Consider the following 23,473-nt stretch of genomic DNA (forward strand, 5'->3'; position numbering starts at 1 on the left):
TGAAAAAAGAATGAAAAGCAAGTGAACCAGAAGGTGTGAGTTCACAAAGAGACATTCCAATTAAATATTGTGTCTTCTCAAAACTACTGCCAAAAGGTGAGTCCTCAAAATAAATGTGGGAAACAGCAAACTCATACCACCTGACTCCTACTGTAAAGATAGTTAAACCTACCATTACTGCAACAAAATGAAACCAAGTCTAAAACCCAAATAGCTGGACCTGGGGTTTGGGAGTTGCTATACAGCTGCTAAAAGCCAGGAAATGACCAGAAAAAGTCACAGCAGGCACTTTCGTTAACCAAATTACCTTATTAAAATGACACAAGCGGGACAGTTGTGATAGCTCACACCTTTAATCCCGAGCAATAGCTGAAAAGAAAAATAACTTGGCTAGGGTGTAGCTTAGTTGGCAGAGCACTTGCCTATCAAGCACAAAGCCCTGGGTTGATCCCCAGCACCACAGAAAGCATAAACTGGATGGGCAGCGCATTCCTGCAACCTCAGTGCTCCAGAAGTAAAGGCATGAGGATCATCTCAAAAACAAAAGAACACAGAAGAATGAGAAACAGTTGTTACAAGGAGAACTGGCCACTTTAAAAACAAAAACTCCCCATTGTAAATAGCCTGTTCTTGAGAAGAGAAAAACCAACTCTGTACCACCTATTTGGTAATGTCTTTGTTTGCCAATAGAAGAGAGCAGCCATCTGAAACCTAGTGAAGTTACATTTCTTTCTACTTGGTCAAATTCTATAAAAAGGCTTTAGGTATCGGGGGCTTCTAAGTTTGGGCGTTTGGAGACACTGTAGAGAACTTAGAAATGTCTACTGTAGATATTATGAAGACACTCTTCCTGTAGGTTCTAGAGTTACATTCACATAAACATGTCATCAGATAACACTGGCATCTTGTTTTTATTTATTCAGGTCCTCATTAACATGTTCCTTAGGAGTTCTATGCTACTCACCTGCCCCAAAAGACGTGCAGTAGTCTAGATAAGGCTGCAGCAAGCCAACTAACCATCTGTTAACTATCTATTGTACTTCTTTGCGTAAAATGAAGTACATTTTCACAGACGCTGTAAGGCTTTAAGATAATTACATCATTACTGTTCTACTGCTTAGAACCCATTTCTTCATGAGGAACAGACTAGGATAATAGAAATGCTTTCAAAGAACACTCAAAGCCAAGGCTACTGGTTAAGATGGAAATTTCAACAAGGGACTACACAACACACACTGTTCTACAACTCTACCATCACGTTTGAACTTGAGACACAGCCCATCATGACAAAACCCCATCATGACAGTATACTTATGAAATGGCCAGGGCTACCATATCTATTATGGTACCAACTCCATCAAACCCAAACTCTCACCAAAGCAAAAATATTTTAAAAAGGAAATCTGTTCTCAACTACACTGATTACAAGTATTCTATCACTTTAAAATTCTTTACTGTCTCAACATTTCAACAGGTTGATCATTCTTTGGCATCGAACCCAAAAATATCTGAGTTCTGAAGATGGAACAAAAGGGGAGCCCTGCAAACTTTCAAGACCAGAGGCCAGGAACTGCAGGTTACTTCCATACAGCTAGAAGTAGAGCTGCAGACTAAAGAGTAAGAAGTTAGAACAGAATTCTGAAAGACCTAGATGAGGGCTGGCAGGAGCATATGAAGCCTAGAGCTGGTAGGTCCAAACTATCAAACCTAACCCTATACCTCTGAGAGCTATCAACCAAGAGAAATATACTACCCTTCCCACTCCACTTATCCACCCCTTCTTTTTCTCAGAATGAAAATCCTTTTCTTAGAAACTAAAACTCCCCAAAGAAAGTCACTTATATACTAGCACTTGACAGTTCATCAGCAAAACTGTAACTCTACATGTGATCAGTGAAAAGTGAAGCCCAATACTAACTACTTAGCGAAGTGCCCTACAGAGACCAACCAAACAGTCTCAATGTTGGAAAGATGGTGAGGGATGATTAGTCATGAAGAACAAAACAAAACAACAAGCTAAAATTCAAAGGATAGAAGAAATCTTTTTTAAAAATATATGTAATTACTATTCTCAAAATTATGTAAAAGAGCTGGCAAAGGCTCAAAACATTTACCAATAAACCTGAGGACCTGAGTTCAATTTTGGAACCAAAGTGGTAGAAGGAGAAAACCAACTCCTGCAAATTGACCTCTGACCTCCACATGTGCTCTGTGATACACAGGAGCAGCTAACATCAGCCGGCTAACAGAAACACAAATATTACACAATAGCAAGTGTAATAAAAAAAAAAGATACAATTAAAAGCTGTCATGACAAAAGTATTCCAGGTGTTTCAAAAACTAAAAATACAGCCAAAATCTAAGAGATGAAGAAATCATCAAGGAGCTTTCCCAGATCATTTATAGAGAAATAGAAGATACCAAAATCTAGCTATCAGAAAAAAGAATGGGAAATTCCACAGATTTATCAATAATTCATGAGACTGAAGAGAAAGGAGAAATGTAAAAGAAGATAGATATGTCAACATAAGAAATTATCCCAGAGCTGGTTGTAGTGGCGCACTCCGGGTGAGATTTGCTGAAGGACGCAGAGGCAGTAGGATCATGAGTTCAAGGCCAGCCTGGGCTATACATTTAAAAAAAGAAAAAAAATTATCTTAGAAGTTTTCTCAAAGAACAAGTCAAAGTAGCATATGTTGCCATTCATTGAAGATAGCAAGCTAAAGTCAAGGATGCTACATTTTAGAAGTTCCAGAGCATATTTCAGTTGAGAATCGGTGTCATGTCTTTAATTCCACTTCTTCGGAAGCAGAGACAAGACAATATCTGAGTTTAAGGCCAGTATGGTCTATACAGTGAGTTCCAGGACAGCCAGAGCTACACAGTGAGACCCTACACAGCATCTTTCAGCAAGGCAAAATCTAACACTTTATCGGGAACCTGCTAAAAGACTTCTGACATGCATGCACACCCACACAGGAATGTATCTGACATGCACGCACACCCACACAGGAATGTTATCTGACAAAAAAATGCAGATGCAACCACAGAGGCTGAGGGTATAGCTGAGCAGCAGGCCCTTGCCTGGTACATACAGGTCCTAGGTTTGATCTTCATACACAAAACACATGCATGCACATGCAGGGAGTGGTAGGGGAGAAGAAAAGGTAGAGTAGGTGCAGTCATTATATGTACTTAGGAAGCTACTGAGTACAAGGATACCTCAGCTCTAAGGAAACAAGAGGAAAAAGGACTGACAGCTTCATAAGCAAAGACCAAGCCACTAGATGTTGAATCAGATGAAGCTGCTGAAGTTTTAAGGGAATGCTCAGGTCACCCATGTTAGCACTTGAAAGGCAAAGACAAGCAGATCTTAGTAAGTTCCAGGCCTGCGAGGGCTACAATGAGATCCTGCCTTAAAAAATAAGAATAAGTCCAACAAAAATATGCCAAAGTTCTAGATCAAAGAGGGTGTAATATGAGTACATTTTTTGGCCCTTCAGTGACAATTAGCAAATATAGTGTTTTTATTAAACCAAAAATTAATTATTAAAATACCTAAATCATGGTTAAGTCAATTGTGTTGAGTGAGAAACTAAGCAACAACAAACTACCATGAACACAAGAGGTGTTGATTCTATCAAGTAACTGACTCCTGGGAAAACTCTAGAACAGAGAAAGCACCGATCCAAATCTCTGTCCTCCCATATAACTGCGTTTCAAGTACAAAACTGTATTTTAAAAATGTATTCTATATATTTGTGTGTACCTGTATGTGTTTATGTACGACTCATTCATGCAGGTGCCCACAGAGACCAAAAAGAAGGGTATAAGATCCCCTGGAACTGTAGTCACAGTGGTGGTGAGCCACCCAATGTAGGTGCTGAGAACTGAACTCAGGTCTTCTCCAAGAGCAAAGTGCTCTCAACCATGGAGCTATCTCTACCGCCCCAAAAACTTGTATTCTTCTTAATAACAGCAAAAATCTTTCATGAAACTGCTGTTTTAGGGTTTCCACTATTCTACAATTGGAGAAATGAAGACATTCGGAGTTTAAACCATCAATCTTGAAAATTCATTCTTCCTTCCTCAACCCAAAATTCTGCAGACCCTCTAAAAACTTGAAAGCCCCTTCTCCAAAGCTTTAATTGTTCATTCAGGCTCCATCTCTTGCCTACAATTATTACTGCCTCAAAATGGTCATCGTCCCTACCTCCTCAATAAGGGTGCTCACTCCCTTAATAGCTAGTGGAGTGGCTCCCATTCCTACCAACCATTGCTATCCACTCAGACCTGACTTGTGCCACTTCTTCCTTATACCCTGTGCTCCCAAAAACAACCCTGGGTCACAGGTTGCTCCCTCTGCAAGGACATCTGAGTCCAAGTACTCCCCATTTCTCACACTTCTGGCAAACATCTCTCACATTCATAAGGCTTCTCTCTCACTGCTATGCTATCAACTCTACTGCACAACTCTTAACATCTAGTCATAGCACACCAGCATCTATTTGTTCATTAAAAAAAAAAAAAAAAAAGAGTGGTTTCCGCTGCTTTTTCTGCGCAACGTTTCTGTCTGTCTGAGGTGGGCTGTTGTGAAGTCTCGGTGAGGCCTGCGCACCGCAGCCATGACGGAGGCTGATGTGAACCCAAAGGCCTATCCCCTCGCAGATGCCCACCTCACCAAGAAGCTGCTGGACCTTGTTCAGCAGTCGTGTAACTACAAGCAGCTTCGGAAAGGAGCCAATGAAGCCACCAAAACCCTCAACAGAGGCATCTCTGAGTTCATTGTGATGGCAGCAGACGCTGAGCCCTTGGAGATCATCCTGCACCTCCCTCTGCTGTGTGAAGACAAGAATGTCCCCTATGTATTTGTACGCTCCAAGCAGGCTTTAGGACGGGCCTGTGGAGTCTCCAGGCCGGTCATCGCCTGTTCTGTAACCATCAAAGAAGGCTCTCAACTAAAGCAGCAGATCCAATCCATTCAGCAGTCTATTGAGCGGCTCCTGGTGTAGGCCGTGGCCTCTGCCCTCTCCTATCTCCTCCCACCCTGAGTTTGTGTATCATGTCTGTTAGCGTGTACTGTTTTCAGCCAGTTTCTATTATATTGTGCTACATCTGATTTTGTATTTTTATCTTTGTCTGAACAGGGTTGTTTTTCACCATCTCCTCGTCCTCTTCTACCATTTTTTAGTTTCCCTTTTTAATTGAAATGATAGCTAAGACAGGTGAAAGGCAGAATGTCACCATTTAGCAACAAGAAGAACCAGGAGAAACTTATGCCAGGGATAGTAGATATTTACTGGTCCCTTGTGCTTTTGATGTAAGATCTCTCTAAATGCTACTGTGAATGAGGAACTTTCTTTGGGTAGCAGTCCCTCCCACCCCTTATCATTTGAAAAAAATTTGATAATGTTAAAAAAAAAAAAAAATGTCTCACTCCACATCATTACCAAAAGGTCAAACACTTCTCTGCCATACAATAAGCACTCGCTGAGTAAGATACCGTTCAACTGTATTAGCACATCTGTGACTACATATTAGCAGATCTACAGAGGCTACCAGCCAAACGTCAGCTACAACATAAAGGGGTACAGACCAGTTATAGTACTGGGACACACTGCAAAGGTCAGTGAACATCACCAAGTGTCTAACAACCCACAGTGCAATGCGCACGGCTTACACTTCAGCTGGTTTACAAAAGAACTAAACTTTGTTTTCTTCAGAGATTTGAAACTAAGCTCTACATACAAAAGTGGGTTTCTCTTTATCAATGACATTTCATGTGATATCAATTTTTAAAAATAAAAAGCAAAAAAGGAGATTAAGCGCCTCTGTAAGATTCTGAAGTTCAGCCAATAGAGCATATTCATGGTGATGCTTGCCAAACACAGCTATTAGGTGCTAGAAGGTAACAAGATGCTAAACAACACCACATATTGCAAACTCGAAGATTGGCCCTGACAACCAAAAGGCAATTTAAGATTTAGTAAGAATCAGTTAATACTTTTAATCAATTCAAAAGTTAACTAAAACTAAAAAAAACCAGCAATTTCATTAAGTTAAATTTGTATTATGAATTGCCTGCTCACCTAGGAGCAAGAATTATTAGTGCTGTGGGTTACTAAGTCTCTTCCGGTCAATGATGCCAAGGTTATTCTCTAGCCTCTACACATACTCTCATATATGTGTAGCTCATTTGGATCAATGCTTAGAAGACCTCTGTAAAACTTTAACTATTAGAGGTACTATGCTGACATACCGAAAAAAATAAATAAAAATAAGAAAGTCCTTAAGATTATGGAATTTTCATGTGAATTTAATCCAACGACTAAACACACCTATGGGAGGGGGGATTTACAATACCTGTGATATCAGAACCCTGAGCCCCAGAATGAAACCAACATGGCAAGAACTAATCTATCTGAGAGCCCATGCTATCTCAAGACCTCTAGCTAGAATAAGACTTCACAGAAAAGAAAATTCCAGGTAATGAAAAAGAAGTTAGTAACATTCCATAAAAACACTTCATATTGAATACATGTGGGAATGGATCCTGAGTGTGCCAAACACCAAGGGAGCTAACTGCAGAGAAGTCCTTAAAAGTGAGCTTACTAACGATTCTCTGCTCAGCATACACTGAGGATTTGCTCAATTAACAACACCTAGACTAGATGTCAGCCTGTACTAGTCAGAATCCCCAGTAAATCTGTTTTAACAGATTAGACACTAAAAATGAAAAGATCAGTGAAATATACATACACACAGCAATAAAATAAGTGGGCTGACCAGATAGCTCAGCAAACCTGAAACCCTAAATTCAGTCATAGAACCCACATAAAGACAGGAGAGCAGTAACTCCATAAAGACATCATTGGAAAACATGCACACACATACACACACAGAAGCATGAACGGGTGTGCAAGTGCACAGACACAGACACACAGAGACAGACACATGCAGTCTTTACAGAACTAATTTTGTTCAAAAAAAAAAAAAAGGAAGTGAACAGTGCTTCACTACTCATAAAGCAGAAGCAGTCTGCCAAGTGGAAATAGGGTTGGGGTAAATACAGGAAAACCAAGGAGGATAAACACAGAAAACCTGGCCCTCTGGGAACATCAAAGTTAAATTGCTGATACTTAAAAAGATAAAGCAGAGCCAGAGATGTGGCTCAGTTTGGAGAGTGCTTCAAAATGCCCTGGGTTAGATAATCGGCAGGCATCAACTGGGCACACTCCCAGATTCAAAGTCATCCTCAGTTACAAAGACAGCTAGGGCCAAAAGAGTCTATAAAAATAAATAAATAAAATACAGTGTATGCATGTATGAAATTCTCAAAGAATAAAAATTGATTTTAAGGAAACAGTGAAAGTCAAGAGATAATAGAAAGACATTTTTTGAAATGCTAATGGGAAAAAGGAGGCTATATAGAATTCTATATCCAGTAAAAAAAAAATTAAAAAATAAAGACTTCTACAGACAAGCAAAAGCTGACTAAGTCAAGTCAACAGAACCAAAACAATCCCTGCCAATTTGGAGGGGAACGTGCCGAGCTGTACTCAGATCTAGAGAGACACATTGCTAGCCTGCCTTCCTTGGAGCCTCAAGCTATGTTTCTATCTGTCAGCCTGGATTCACAAACAGGAGCATAGCATAACTGACCTCTGAGAGGCTCCACCCAGATGACAGAAACAATGCAGAGATCCAGACTCAGCTCAGAAAGTCTTATGGAAGAGCTGGGGAAAGCACTGAAGAACCCAGAAGAGAAAGGGACCCACAAGGTACCCTTGGGGGCTCCCAGGAACTCAATCACCAAACAAAGAGCATTCAAGGGCTAGACCTAGCCGCCACCAACCCTGCTCCCATATATGGAGATGTACAGCTTGTTTTCATTTGGGTCCCCCAACAACTGGAGCAGGGGCTTACTCTGACTCTGTTGCCTGCCTATAGACTGTGCTTCCCCTAACTGGGCTACCTTGTCTGTCCTCAGAGGGAGAAGATATACCTAGTCCTGCAGTGATTTGAGGTGCCAGGATAGTTGGTTCCAAGAGATGGCCCTCCCCTTTCTCAGAGGTGAAGAAAAAGGTGGTTGGTGGTGGGGTGGAAGAGGGAAGGTGTGAAGGGAGGGACTGAGAGGAGAGGGGCCTGCAATGAAGATGAAAAGTGAATAAAAAATGGGGAAAAAAAGAAGAAATATTACCATGCTGGATGGTGGTGGCACACAAGGGTCACGTAGCATTCAGGAGGCAGAGTCAGCTGAATTTCTTGAGTTTGAGTCCAGTCTGACCTACTGAATAAGTTACAGGATGACCTGGGCTACAAATAGAAACCCTGTTTCAAAAAACAAACAACTAGCTAAAATTTTTATGGAAGCCAAAAACTAAGGGAAAGGACAGCAACACAAAGGATAATATCAAAGACTTCTTTCCCAGCTGTCTTAGTCGTTCTACTGATGTGAAGCAACACCAGGCAACTCTAATAAAGGAAAGCATTTAACTGAGGACTTGCTCACAGTTTCAGAGGCTTAAGGAGCATGGTGATATGCATGATGCTAGAGAACTAGTTGAGCGCTATATCCTGATCCACAGGCAGAGACAGACTAAGCCTGATATGGGCTTTGACCAATGACACTTTGTCTAACAAGGTCATACCTATTCCAACAAGGCCCCACCTCCTAATCCTAAAATAGTATCACTTCCTGATTATTAATCATTCAAATAAAAGAACCAGAAGCTATTTTTATTCTAGTTACACTAGTTTTTGATTCTCTAAAAAGTAAATTTCATCTTATGATTCTAGAAAAGACAAACAGTAGATTAGGAGATGCTAGGGGCTGGAAGGAAGAGTGGGGACTGATTGCATCATGGGTATAAACATTTATTTGGAAGTGATAAAAACAGCATGGAAGTAGACAAAGCAGTGACTGTATCACACAATGTACCAAATGCCTCTCAACTTTTCACTCTAAAATGGCCAATAAGTTGAGTAGTTTTACTTTAAAAAAATAATAAATGGCTACCATTAAACAATAGTTACCTGGATCATGGGACACCTAAGTGTTTGACAGCTATATACAGCAGCAGCACACAAATAGGATGAAAGAAAGGATGAAGGACTACAGATTTTTACACTCTAAGTGAGGAAGTCTAATGCATTACTTAAATTTCCACACTGCAACTCTTTGGGCGACCACTAAGGAACAAAAAGAATGGTGATAAACAAAAATCAAGTCATATTTCATCAAAAGTGGGCAAAACACTTAAGATTCACACAATATATGGGTATGACCAAGGACTCCCTTCTTGGGACTGGAGTTTAAGGCCAACCAGGGTCTCAAAAAAAAAAAAAAATTATCAAAAGATTAAAAAATCAAAAAAGGGGGGAAAAAGACTAAGAGGAAGAAGACAGAGGCTGGGGGCTGGGTGTGGTAGACATTCCTTTAATCTCAAAGGCAGAGGCAGGTGGATCTTTGAGTCCATGGTTTAGGAGTTCCAGGACAGCTAGGGCTACAAAGAGAAACCCTGTTTCAAAACCAGAAAGAAAGAAAAGAAAGGAAAAAGAGGAGGAGGGAGAGGAATAGGGAGGGAGGGAGGGAGGGAGGGAGGGAGGGAGGGAGGGAGGGAGGGAGATTGCCATAAATAAATTTTTAAAAAAGTAAGATCCAACCACATTTTGTGCACAACAAATGTGCAGTTTAGATTGAAAGCAAAAGGACTGGAAAAGGTATCATACAATGAACCTGGAAATTAAAGATACTGGATACAATAAGTGATAAAGATAGGAATTCCATCATTATAAAACACCCAGTCCAGGACACAATCCTGAACATGATACACCATATAAAGGGGTTTGTGAACAGAACTGAAATCTATACATATATAGTCAGTCACTTTCCTACAAAACTGCCAGAATAGCAAGGATAGTTTTAAATCATACTGCTGACACTACTGGACATGTATGAGGAAAAGGAATGTCCCTCTCACACTACACACAGGTAAGCTCATAATTCAGGCTACAGGTTAGAAGCTAAACCCACAACATTTCTAGATGAAAATGTAGAATTTTAATCCAGCAATATAGCTGCTCTGACAAGGGATCATCACATCCAAAAACCTCCTAATCTATGTGATCTGGCTGGAATACAGACAACCAAGAGGTCTGGTTGTGAGTTCAAAGCTGGTCTGGCATAGAGCAAGTTTCTCATAAAGAAAACCTTACTTAGGGCCAGGCATGATAATTCATGCCTTTAATCCCAGCACTCAGGAGACAAGAGAGGCATTTGGATCTCTAGTTCTAGTCAGTCAGTTCTGTTCAGTCAGTTAAGTTCAGTGCAGTGGAGTTGAGTTTGTTCTTGAGTTCATGCAGTTCAGTGCAGGTCAGCAGAGGCAGCTAAAGCCAAGGAATGAGGAGGAGCCAAAAGATTAAAACATTAGTTTGAAGTCAAGCAGAGCAATTCAATGAGAAGCTGAAATAAACCAGATTGAATCAGTTAGCTTGAAGAGGAGTTTGAGCCAGAATATGGAAGATAAACCACTCAGTCTGAGTTCAGAAAGCACTAAAAAGGGTGAACATGGACAGACCCCGAAGAAGATAATTACATCAGTCAGGTAAAAGATACTTTTATAAGAAAATTTTGACTTTGAGTTACACAAGTATTTCTCAGGATACAAAAGACACAGGCCATAGAAGGGGGAAAAATGATAAAAATCAGTTAACATTGAAACTAAAAACATCTAGTCTTCAGAAAAACACTAAGAAGTACAAGCCATGGGGATAAGACATTCTGAATACATGCCCAAAGGTCACAAGGATGTCTTCAAACACAGAAGCACACACAACCCAAGAACAAGCAGCAGATCTGAACAGTCTCATAGACAGACCAGAAGTCACCTGACAAAGGCACGTGGAAACAAAAGGCAGCAGCACTTACTACTGCCCACCTCCATCAGGCTACCAGACCAGCCAGAAGTACTGTCAGAAGTACTGGAGTCAAAAACAAAGGTTTTGTCAGACAAATAAAACAATGTTGGTGATATTTAAATTGAATTTCTAGATTCACTTTCTAGATTCAATGGAGAAAAGAGGCATTCCTAAAATAATTTGATTCAAGAATATGAAAACTTGAGCTATTTAAGTGAATTCCTCCTTAGTTCCTTATTAAAACCACTCTCCTTAAGTCTTGTGTATTTGGGGTTATTTCACTTATAGACACTATAATTTTGTTAAACTATTATACAGATGTGTATTTTGATACCATTGCTACTAGTATAAATTTTATCTTTTCTAGGCTGGTCTTCAACCTAACAATCCATCTACACTGAGTATTTCCTCTTGGTTTCAGCGGTTCTTGATAAAGGATATTATTACCACATTCTAAAGGGTTTGTTTCCTTTCTTCTTGGTTTGGTTGGTTGGTTTGGGGGGTTTGTTTGAGACAGAGTCTCTTAGCTGACCTGGAACTCTAGAACTCAAAAGATACTCCTGTGGCAGTGATTAAAAATGTGAGCCACCATGCAAGCAACAAGTACTTTTCGGAATATGTTGAGGACCATCCATGGGCAGTTACCATCTAATAGTGAATATATTCAAAATTCCTCCATTATGATTCCTATTAACTACAGGTATCTGGTAATGACTTTTAAATAGCTGTCCTGCACTCTGAATTACTAAGAGTATCAAGTATCACAGCATCAACTAGGTGCTGGATGATTGTCATTAAAAAGTTATCAAGCCCTGATTTTCTTTCCAACCTGAGATAAATTACAGCAATATATTGATACTGAAAAAAACCTGGAAAAACTGTAAATCATGATTCTTTTGACATGGTTATATCTGATAAGGTAATAGTATACAGGATTTTGATTTCTGTGCTAATAGGTGTAACACAACTATAATCTTACCTAGTTTTAACTCAAGATTTCACTAAACCCATAAAAAGGAGTTGGGGTTTTAGTTTTGTCTTGTTTCTGTGCCCTATATTCCAGAATTTATAAAAAGAAAAGATTATTGAAGTGTGATGGAGCTTCCAGTACAACAGTATATGAAGCAGGAGATTTAAAAGGGAAAGTCTCATCACTACTAGTACTGCTACTAGTCTATGCTTCATCCATCCAAGCTTAGATAGCTTCTGATAACTGTGTTAATAATTCCCTATCACATATTCCATTTTCCTTTTCAAATGTATTACCATATAGCAACTTTTTAAAATCTAATATTCTATTTTCAGTCTTCATTTATTTGCAACTTTTCCCGTCGACCAATCTTTAACAGGTCTGCATAGCTTACTAACCTTTTTGTTTTGTGACAGGGTCTCTCACAGATCACAGGCTGGCCCATAACAGGATATGCAGCTAAGAAAAATGAAGTTCTTGATCATCCTGTCTCTACCCACAGAGTGCTGGGATTGCAGTTGTGAGCCACCAGGTCAGGTTTTATAAGTTGCTGGGATCAAACCTGGGGCTTCCTGCCTGCTCTCAACCAGGCTGCATTCCTAACTCCCCTTATTAATCTTTCCAAGAAATAATCTTTTGGTTTGGCAAATCCTTTTGCTCTCAGCTTGGTTGATGACTTCTGCTCTTAATGTTCACTTCTTAACGCATCAAAGAAATTTTACTTAAGCATTAATCCAAATGCCTTCAGCATTTAAGGTAAATCACACTGCAACTATAAAGTCTAGTTTCACAACTTAACCTTCAACATACAAACTGCATTATATAAATGACTGTCGTGTGTATGTATATCAGGGAATAATCATATACAAATGTTCCTATCTACACCGCCACCAAAGTCTCTTTGCCCAAAGCAGTATCTTGAAGGCAAGTAAGTAATGTCATGTGCTAGTCCCGTAAATACTTTTTCTAAGGTTGTGACTACACATCTGTATCAGGACAAAAAATTCACAGCTAGGTAGGCAATTACTCTAATAGCTTAATAAAATTGCTTAACTAGGGGGCTGGGGATTTAGCTCAGTGGTAGAGCGCTTACCTAGGAAGCGCAAGGCCCTGGGTTCGGTCCCCAGCTCCGGAAAAAAAAAAAAAAAAAAAAGAACCAAAAAAAAAAATTGCTTAACTAGAAATAAAATCTCCAGTTACATTACTGGATGTCATTTTAATTTGCAGATAACAAGGACCTGGCTACCAGTAATGGTCACGTTCCTTTTACACACCACCACCACTCAGGGCTAAAAAGCACTACTACCCTGTTCTTTACCTAGCTATGGAAGCACACTACCTGATTGTGAACATTCTGGGGTTAGATTGTGTCTTCTGTCTGCAACTGAATTTCAAGGCAGATCGCTAAAAAGTTCAACGTGCGGTAGGATCCTTCCTAGTTATGGTCTCTTGCTGAACCGCTTCTCTGGAACGTGATTTTATACATCGACTTCAAATAACGTGTAGCAGTTCCCAGTACACAGTAGAAGTAACTGAGAATTCCGTAACAGGATGCAAAAAAAGTCACAAAGAACAAAGAATTGATAGAGACCAACGTTCAGAAGCCTGATTTGCTTAAAGTACAGTGGCTATAAGTACAGGAACACATTTCTTTGCCCTCGGGCTACAAAATAAAACGAAAGGCCTCTCGCTTAAGAAACTCAAGACCGCCTTACTTTCCCCCCTCACTTTGTAAGGTGAAACTTTAAAGGGGACGCATTAGAAAAGGGCTTACTAATGTTGAGAGATGATCGGAAGTAATAAAGATCTTTTCTGAAGCATCATCAATCTAAGGCTGAGCAGGTATAACAAGCAACCAGGGCTGGTTGGCCGGATACCGGCCGAATGAGGGTGGGAGGGTAAGAGGAAAGAGAACTAAGCCTGGAACAAAGGAAGTGGAGCTGCTTTCAGGGCGGGGGGGGGGGGGATTCTGCGAGCTGAAGAAGAGAAGCTTTGAGTGGGGGCCGAGGGGGGGGGTGAGAGACTCACGGAACTTGGAGGTGGAGGTGTTGATGTTGATGGTGGAGCTAGGGGTGGGGGCAGGGGCCGCCTTGGCCACCGCGGCGGCTGCGTCGCAGCTCTTCAACATCATAATCACCCCGTTTGGCTCCGACAAGGGCGGAGACCCCATCGGGAGCCCCTCCTTAAGACCCTTCCTGTCCATGGAGCCCGCATGCACAGCCAGCAGCTGTCCCCCCGGGAGTTCTCGGCCAGGATCCGGGATGGACGACGAGGGCCGCGGCGGCGGCGGCGGGGGCAGCGGCGGGGCGGGCGGGGGCTGACGGAAGCTGTCTACGGCGGCCTCCCAGTTGTTGTGGTTCTGGTCGTCCATCATTGCCTCGTAGGTGAGCATTTCCTCCTCCTCCATACTCTCCTCCATCCCGCCGGGCCGCGGCTTCCCAGGCACCTGCCTGCCCACCTCAGCCCCCGGGCCTGGGAGCACAGAAGCCGCCTCGAGTTCACATCGCCCGGAGCCCTCGCGGGTGCGGCGAAAAATCCAGTGGCGCGCCGAGTGCTCTCGCCTTCTGTCAGGACGACTCCGCCGGAGGAACCGCTGACTGCGGTGGGCACTCCCGGGGTCTAGTTCTGAGAGAAGCAGCCGCAAAGCGGCGACGTCCCTCACGACATTTTACAGCAGTTTCTTCAGGCGTTTGGAAAGGACTCTGGGGGAGCGGACAGGAAGGCACGTGGTACGAGGGACGGACCGGAGAAAGCTAGGCGAAAGAGGGAGGGAGTTATGAGTCACCTCAACGCGAATGCACCCAGCCGCGCGTCTCCCTCGCCCTCCCCTCCCCCCCCATCAGTTTAGGCCAGGTGTCCAGACCAGGATTCGCTGGCCCCGCCCCCGGCCGACATTACGTGATAAAGGACTTTGGTCTGCGCACGCGCGGTCTCTAACTTGTTGCCTGAACTAGTCTGGGTGTGCCCGAGGAGGGACGAAAAAACGGCGCACAGCCCCTGTTATATTTATCAGCCGTTTTTGTGTCCCTTCTTTTTCTCTTTTTTTGTACCCCAAACTGGCCTCCAACTCCAAACAGTCTTATTTCCTCAGCCTCCTGAGTGTCCCTTCATGCCCCATGCTGGCTAATCTCCACAGCGAGGTTCCCCCACGGACACATGCTTTTTGCCACCCAGGCCTTGACCTCGCAGGTTGGCGACAAAAGGACAGGGTGGCCCTGGGTACAGACTCAAAAAGGGGTAGACTGCTGGTGTGCTCCCTCTTTTTCCCACACTGAGAAAGACAGAATATCGCTTCAGAAATTGCATAATACACATTCCTTCCAAGAGTATGTGAAACATTTACAAAAGATAAACATACTGTGTCCCTAAGCAAGTGTCCCTGCATGTCTGAGGACTGACATAACCACATTCTCTGAGCACTGTGCTGTTAGAAACTATTAGTCAGGGCTCTCTAGAGTCATAGAACCTAAGGAAAGTGTCTGTGTGTTAAGAGAAATTATTGGGATGAATGACATTCTGCAGTCCAACTAACCCAACAATGGACAGCTGTGATGGGGAAGTCAAAGAATCTAAGTACTCAGTCCCACCAGGCTAAGTCTTTCAACTGGCCTTCTGTGTAAACTGAAATCCTGAAGAAATAGGATGTCTGTTCCAACAGATGTGCTGGCAAGTAAGCAGGCAAAGAACAAAACCTTCCTTTTCCCACTGTCCTTATGTAGGCCTCCAGCAGAAGGTGTGGCCCAGTTGAAAGATGTGTACCCACCATGTCTTTTCTTTACTTGGAACTTGTTCTGTCTCAGACTGGGCTTGAACTCCGCGATCTGCTTCCCTCTGGGATTAAATGTGTGTACCACCTGACACAAGGTGGTACACACAACCTAAGACCACTATGCCTCAAGTTCTGGATCAAAAGTGTGTGTCAAGACCCGGGTGTCTTCCAGCTTCAAGTTCTGGATCACAGGTTTCCCTCTGTTTTTGGAATGTAGTTCATTCCAGGTGTGGTCAAATTGACAAACCAGAAACGGCCATCACAGAAACCATTAACTGAAGGATAGCTGGTAAAGTCCCCATTGTGGTGTTCTTTTGATCAGCTAATTGATCTGAAAGTCATATTGAAAATCTTTAGAAGTGATGAGATAGGTACAATTATAGTAAACTTTTCTAGGGAGGCCCGACTCAAGGAGTTTTTCCCAGCACACTGGTAAATACTGACCTCTTCATGTGTATTTTGTTAAGATTCTCCATATGTAATGGTGTTTCCATTGTTTAAACATGGAAAAACATAACAGGTTGGACCGAAGAAGTCTTTGGTAGAGTCGATATAGGAGGCCATGGGTAAGAAACAGAAGGGAAGATAAATGGGCATCTGATACCCGGCTGACTTTTATTTAGAACTCCGTGAGCGATTGTTAAATTTACTTTAAGGTGTTATGGTAGCTATTCTTGGTTGTCAGCTTGGCTGTATCTGGAATGAACTACAATCCAGGTTTCAAGGACACCTGGGATCCAGATATTGATGTGGGAAGACACACCTTTAATCTAGGCCACCCCTTCTGCTGCAAGCTTATATAAAGACATGGAACGAGGAAGCTTTTGCCCTTTGCCTTCTTGTCCTCACATTGCTAGCACAACCATTCCTTCATTGGCCTTGGAGCCTACTTCTTCGGGGTTCCAGCATATACAGAAGACCAGCTGAGACACCCGGTCCTGTGAGACTGAGCAACTACTAGATTCTTGGACTTTCCGTTCACAGCTGGCCATTGTTGGGTTAGATAGCCATTAGTTGGACTGCAGCCTTTAAGTCATTCCAATAAATTACACCACCCACCCACACCCACCCACACCCACCCACTCACTCACACACACATGACTGGGTGGGTGTGGGTGGGTGTGTGTGCATGCATTCCATAAGTTCTAGGATTCTAAAGAACCCAGACTAGTACAGGTATATTATGTTTTAATAGTTATTAACGGGGTTGGGGATTTAGCTCAGTGGTAGAGCGCTTGCCTAGCAAGCGCAAGGCCCTGGGTTCGGTCCTCAGCTCCAGAAAAAAAGGAAAAAAGAAAAAAAAGAAAAAATATTAATAAGTTATTAACTTAAAACCATTGCTGGTTTGTTCAGTATTTAGAGAGAGTTACAACAAAATCAGGAACACTGACCCAACAGTGGGCCCAGGTTAATAATTGCTATATTCTTCCACAGTCCCCGAAGTTAGCCTCTTTGTTTGGTTTTTCTGTTTGTTTCCTAGTAGGGCGTGAGTTTTATTAAAGCAGTACAAATATACCTACAAAATATATTTTTAACTTTGTATACTTAAAGAGAACATCAATTTAAAACATCCATGGCAGTTTATTTGGATTCTTTGACCTTTGTAGCTTAGGAATTTTTTTTTTCCGTCTCTACGACAAGTGTTGCTGGAGACACAAAGGCCCTGTCACCCACAGAGCACTAGGGGAATCAGGAATGTTAAACACCCAGGGGCATCTCCTCAATGAAGGAAATAAAATGCCTGCATTCCACGAAGAAAGCTGGGAATGAATGTTTTTCACAACCTGGAGACCTTTGACTATTTGTAGAGCCAGACCTCACTCAATTCCCCCAGAATGACTATCCCAGACTTGCCTTCCCTAGACCTCCCAGTTAATAGAGACCATCCTTGGGAAGCATTGAAGTTGAAGTTTTTGGATATGTCATGTGATGCAGACTCACATAGTGTTTTGTTGAGGCAAGACAGGAAGGAGGATACACGATGTTTAGAGAAAGTATAAATAGGACTCAATGGACAGCTAGCCTTGCAATGCTTTCTTGGTCTGGAATCTTTATCTTTGCCTTTGCTGATCTTCACTTTATTGAGAGAGCACAGCAGAAAACTCCTGTGTTTCTGGCTCGTCCTGGTGGATCCCACTGACTCGTGCTGACTCAGAAGAGGCCTGGTGGTTTCTGCTGGATTTTGCCATCACTGCTGTTTCCTGTTTGGTCTCCTGACACTACTGAACTGGACTGCTGGTATCCTGATTGCCCCAGAGAAGTACTTCTAAAAAGGTCCACATCCCCTTGTCCTGTTTACTATCTTTTTCCCTCCTACATTTAGACAGTAAGCTACAAGGCTACAAGGTGTGTGTATGTGTGTGTATGTGTGTGTGTGTGTGTGTGTGTGTGTGCGCGCATGCGTGTGTGTGTGTGTGTGTGTGTGTGTGTGTGTGAAAGCATTTGACACCTTATTAAAAGTAGATTTAAAAAAAAAAATCTAAGCCTACAGGAAGAACAGAAAGAAAAAGAAAAAAACACTAAACCGATTGCATAAAAACAGAAAGGAAGGCTGGGATAAGTCTGGGGTTAAAAGCACTTGCTAATCTTACAGAGCACCTATATGGCAATTCACATCTGTAACTCTGGCTCCAGGGGATCTGGCACTCTCTTCTATCCCCTGCACGAACTACACACATATGCTGCACAACTATACATGCAGGCATGACACTCATACACACAAACTAAAATAAACATGTTTCAAATAAAAAAAAAAAAGGCTGACCCCACCGTGTTGCCAGAGTTCCATAAGTCACAGTGAAGGGGTTGGAGCATGCAAGACAAAAAGAAAAAAGAATGCCAACTTACATCAGAGGATCACAGGAGAGCTTGAGGATGAGAAACGAGAAGTATTTTCAGGATTGCTGGACCTCTGGGTGATGACATGTCAGAGCCATACAACAATGCCTTTTCCCAGTGGCATTTATGGAGGAGGGTACCCTCCATGCAGCTCAGCTCTGGCCTGCTAGGTCTGATCTGATGGAGCTGAAATGAAAGACTGGCCTTCTGCCATCAGCACAGCAGGTGCCACAGTATCCATGACTGGCATCACTGAGCACAAGACACCTGACTTTTCATGGCTGGTCAATCCAGGCAATTCTCATCAGCACCCCGGGTGTTTGGACCAAGATGCTTCATGAGCTTGGCACCAACACTCCAGGGATTAACCCTGGACATGGCCGATGATCTGGGAGGAATTGTTTCTATCTTGTCATATGGAAGAGAAAGCCCAAACAAACAAATCCCAGCTTCTGTTTATTTCAGACACAATCAGTGCATTCATGCATGCTACCTGAAATCGCCTCCTATTCTCTAACCCCAGATGTTTCCAACTTCAGTGCTGTACTGTCCCTTCCAGCCTGCAGGTCAGCACTGGCAGCATCCCTAATACATACCAGTATCTTCCACTTGTACATGTACATGAAAATTCCATGTTTCCCTCCTTGTTCTTTTACTCCTATTTATGTATGTGTGGGTATGCTTATGTGTGTGAGTGTCACGTATGTGCAGGTGCACGCAGAGGACGGTGTCAGATTCCCTGCAGTGGGAGTTAGACAGCAATGAGCTGCCTGGTGTGGGTGATGGATTAGAACTCTAGTCCTCTGCAAAAGCTAAATAGTTTTAACTGCCTCTCTCACTGTGTAGCCCTGAAACCCTGTAGAACGGGCTGGCCTCTAACACACAGGGATCCACCTCTACCTGCATACCAAGTGCTGGAACTAAAGGCACGCACCGCCACACCCAATACTAGTGATTTTCTTAAAAAAAGTGTAAAGAAGCTGGGTGTGGTGGTACATGCCTTTAAGCCCATCATTTAGTAGGCAAAATCAGATGGATCTCTGAATTTAAGGTCAGCCTGGTCTATGGAGCAATTTCAGAACAGCCAGAGGTACACAAAGAGACTCAGTCTTGAGAAAACAAAACAAAAAAAAAAAAATAAAGCCATAAAGATAAGCCATTTTAGACACGGGTAGATCATTAGATCTTGGAGTTTTAGTCTCTGTCATTCATTCCCTGTACTTCAGCTGGCCATAGTGATAATTATAGACAACAAATTCATATTGCCAGGCATGGTGACACTTGTAATTCCAGCATTCCTGGTTCTGGGGCAGGAGAATTTACAGGAGTTGGAGCCTATCTTGGGTTACATAATGAGTTCCAGATTAGCCTGGACTACAGAGTGAGACTCGGTCTCAGAAAGAGGTGGAGGAGAGGGGCAGCAAAACACTGCCACCAATTGTCTGAAAGGACTTTTGTAATTGTAGATTTTGTGACATTCCTAGCTCTCTGAGGTTAGTCCAGCCTCTTAAGATCATATGGTTTTTTATTCAACTTGTGTGCTTCATCTGACCAAAATTTTGAGGAACCTATGTGGAAAGGAAGTCTGCAGGGCTTCCAAATGGTGACCTCTTTCCTGGAGTACCATGCCTTCACCAGGACAGCTGTAGCTATTCTGAGGGTTGGCTGGAAAGAGAATGAAGATGTCATGAAGGTGGCTGGGCAGTTTTAAGTCAAGAAAGTTGTGGAGTATTCACCGGAGAAGACTGCTTGGCTGTGGGTTTAAACCAATCTTAAATCAATCTTTACTACCCAGCTGATGACTATATTAGTTGTTCAGAATCCCAGTGTAGCCCTGAGCCTTTCTCAGAGGGAGCTTTTAAGTACAAAACCCAAGTCCTGGGTTGACATAGTTCACTTAACAAGAACAATTAGCCAGAAGCGGAATGGAAGCCAAAAAAGCAAGGTTAGTACATTTAGAGACTTCCCCAGAACTATGGACTTTGATGGGTTAGGGTCTGTCTTAGAGTTCTCTAGAGTCACAGAACTTATGGGTAGTCTCTATATAGTAAGAATTTGTTGGGCTGGGATGATGGCTCAGTGGTTAAGAGCACTGACTGCTCTTCCAGAGGTCCTGAGTTCAAATCCCAGCAACCACATGGTGGCTCACAACCATCTGTAATGTGATTCGGTGCCCTCTTCTGGTATGTCTGAAGACAGCTACACTGTACTCATATATAATAAATAAATAAATAAATAAATAAATAAATAAATAAATATTTAAAAAAAGAATTTGTTGATGACTTACAGTCTGTAGTCCAACTCCCCAACAATGGTCAGCAGCAGCTGTGAATAGAAGTCCAAGGATCTAGCAGTGCCACAGTCCCACAAGGCAGGCAGGGAAGAAGAGAGAGACTCTTCATCCTTCCAATGTCCTTATGTAGGTCTCCAACAGAAGATTGTGTTCCAGATTAAAAGTGTGTACCATCATGCCTGGATCTGGGACTTGCTTTGTCCCAGATGACCTTGAGCTCAGAGATCTCCTTGCCTTAGTCTCCTGGGATTCATAGTCACTTGGCCTCAAGATCTCCATACCAAGATCCAGGTCAGAAATTTGTATCCCCCAGCCTCAAGATCAGGATCAAAGGTGAACCTTCCAATTCTGGATTGTAGTTCATTCCAGATTTCGTCAAGTTGACAACCAGGAACAGCCACTACAGGGTCCTTACTTTCATTATGGCAGGGGATACTGTCTACATGCTGAATTTTATGGCCTGAATGGTACTTCTATCATAGAGTCGTTTGTTCTAAAGTCTGAGGGCCGTTACAATAGTCACTGTCTACCTGCTATGAACTAGGCATACCACATAGGACAAAAACCAATGGTTTTGTCATCTAATGGAAGCTGTCTCTCCTCTGTACTCAATTACTCTAAAAACTACCCACACAGAGAGGGAGCCAGGTGTAAGCTGGCTTGACATGGCAGCTTCTCTAGGAGAACACTGAGGGTAATCATAACAACCATGATAGCATTAGCAAAGCACCATTGCTTGCTAACTCCATGGCAGGCATTCTGCTAAGCATGCTCTATGGGGTATATTAAATAATTTTCACGAGAAGCCTAGAGTTACTGAGACTAAACTGATGGAAGGAAACCCCTTGGGTCTCTGGTAAGAGAAGTTGGAGTGCAAGTACATCCCATTTCCCTTGGCCAGTCTCACCTGGTGAGATGCTTCAACTGGATCCAGGGCAAAAGGCTCTTTTCCCTTCTATTCCTCAATTTTCAGTCTTTCCACTCCTAGTCTCTATCCTCTGCACAGGTTTCAGGAAACTATGGTCTCCAAAATGAACTACAGGTTGAATGTTGCTAAGGGTTGATGCAAGAACAAACTGGCGCTGCAATTCTGCCCAAAGAGTTTAGAGAAATCTGTAGAAACCATAATACACATGACGAGATGTGTGACAGGAATGTTTCCCTCTGAGGGAAAAGCTTGGGCCAGAACCAATCATCAAACGACCCAATAGGGTCAAGCCTTGGGCTGGAAGTCAGCACTTGATAAATGTGCTGCACAAAAAGATGGAGGGTGCTTGAGTCACAGATGTTTCAAAAGTGGATCAGCCAACCTTGGAACTAACTTACGTCTGAGCTTCTCCCTGCATGATATTTAAGCCCCCATCGGGGTCTGAGATACTTCTATTTGGGTCCTCATTACTGAGAAAGCCTTTGCTACTAATGGGGTATACCACGTCCAAGTGTGCACTAGGTTGAGGATGCCTGAGAACATTAGTTACCAACATCCCAGACTGTGGACAAAATGAAATGTGGAACTTTCTCAGAGGCCAGGAAAACTGTCAGAGAAGTTTCCTATCAAGCCTAATTGAAAACAACAGCTTTTTAATTTAAATTTACAGCATAATCAGCCTTCTGGTTACCTAATCATAAATTATACTTGTGGTGTATTTCATATGCACTAACTAAAATTGCAGAAAGGAGAAGCTACATTTGCTATCTAGGGTTTCTACTGCTTCCTCCTGGAGTTAGAGGTGAGAGCTCTTTGACCTGCAAATTAGGAGACCTAAATTTGAGTCCTGTCTCTGCTCTCAATGGCTATGTGCCTTGAAGCAAATGCCTTAGCCCCTCCTCTGACTCTCTCTCTATTCTCATCTGTCAAATTCCAAATCAAAGGGACTCTTGGAGACAGCATACGGCATTCACAAAGGATCATCTACTTAGTTTTGCCTGTTCTGTTGTTGTTGTCATTTGGTTTGTTTTTTAAAAATAGGGTGTGATGGCTACTTTTAGTTGTCAACTTGACTGTTTCTGGAGTGTACTACACTTCAGCTATCGAGGGCACACTTGTGAGAGATATTCTGCATGGTTTGAAGTGGGCGAACCCACTTCTAGTCTGAACCTTTGAGGTAGGAAGACATCTCTGATCCAGACCTTGAGGCAGGAAGACACACCTTTAGTCTGGGCCACATCTTCTGCTGGAGCCTAAATAGACATGGAGGAAGGAAGCTTTTGCCCTTTGCCTGCTTGTCCTCACTTTGCTTGCACAACCATTCCTTCATTGGCCTTGGAGCCTACTTCTTCTGGATTCTAGCATATACAGAAGGAGACCAGCTGAGACACCCGGTCCTGTGAGACTGAGCAAGTACCAGATTCTTGGACTTTCCGTTCACAGCTGGCCATTGTTGGATTAGTTGGACTGCAACCTTTAAGTCATCCCAATAAATTCTTTATTCCATAAGTTCTGCGATTCTAGAGAACCCTGACTGATACATAGGGCTTCTCTGTGTAGTCCTGGTTGTCCTGGAACTGGGTCTCGATCTGTAGACCAGACTGGCCTTGAATTCATGTAGATCCACCTGCCTCTGCTTCCCGAGTGCTAGGACTAAAGGCCACCATGCCCAGATAGTTTTACCTGTTCTTACGAGTGTGTGCTTACATGCACAGGTGTGTGTGAGTATATATATCTGGAGTTCCACCTGTGTAC

The 23,473-nt window shown here is 42.6% G+C and overlaps 1 protein-coding gene and 1 pseudogene across 5 annotated transcripts in view; one reads left to right on the forward strand and one right to left on the reverse strand.

Moving 5' to 3' along the window:
* Window positions 1-14,728, reverse strand: part of Cacul1 (CDK2-associated, cullin domain 1) — a 59,910-nt gene extending 45,182 nt beyond the window's left edge. For 2 of the 5 annotated variants that reach the window (NM_001014248.2, NM_001416001.1), the window contains exon 1: window positions 13,919-14,575. In NM_001014248.2, the coding sequence (NP_001014270.1) occupies window positions 13,919-14,309 (391 nt within the window). In that variant the 5' untranslated portion in view covers window positions 14,310-14,575. Of the gene's footprint in view, window positions 1-13,229; window positions 13,595-13,918 lie in introns of those variants that run through there. The other 3 variants (XM_039085812.2, XM_039085806.2, XM_063270019.1) reach the window with 2 other exon arrangements.
* Window positions 4,536-5,408, forward strand: Snu13-ps5 (small nuclear ribonucleoprotein 13, pseudogene 5; annotated as a pseudogene).
* Window positions 14,729-23,473: the final 8,745 nt, after the last annotated feature.

The sequence above is a fragment of the Rattus norvegicus genome, chromosome 1, assembly GCF_036323735.1.
Source record: "Rattus norvegicus strain BN/NHsdMcwi chromosome 1, GRCr8, whole genome shotgun sequence".
NCBI classification, from domain to species: domain Eukaryota; kingdom Metazoa; phylum Chordata; class Mammalia; order Rodentia; family Muridae; genus Rattus; species Rattus norvegicus.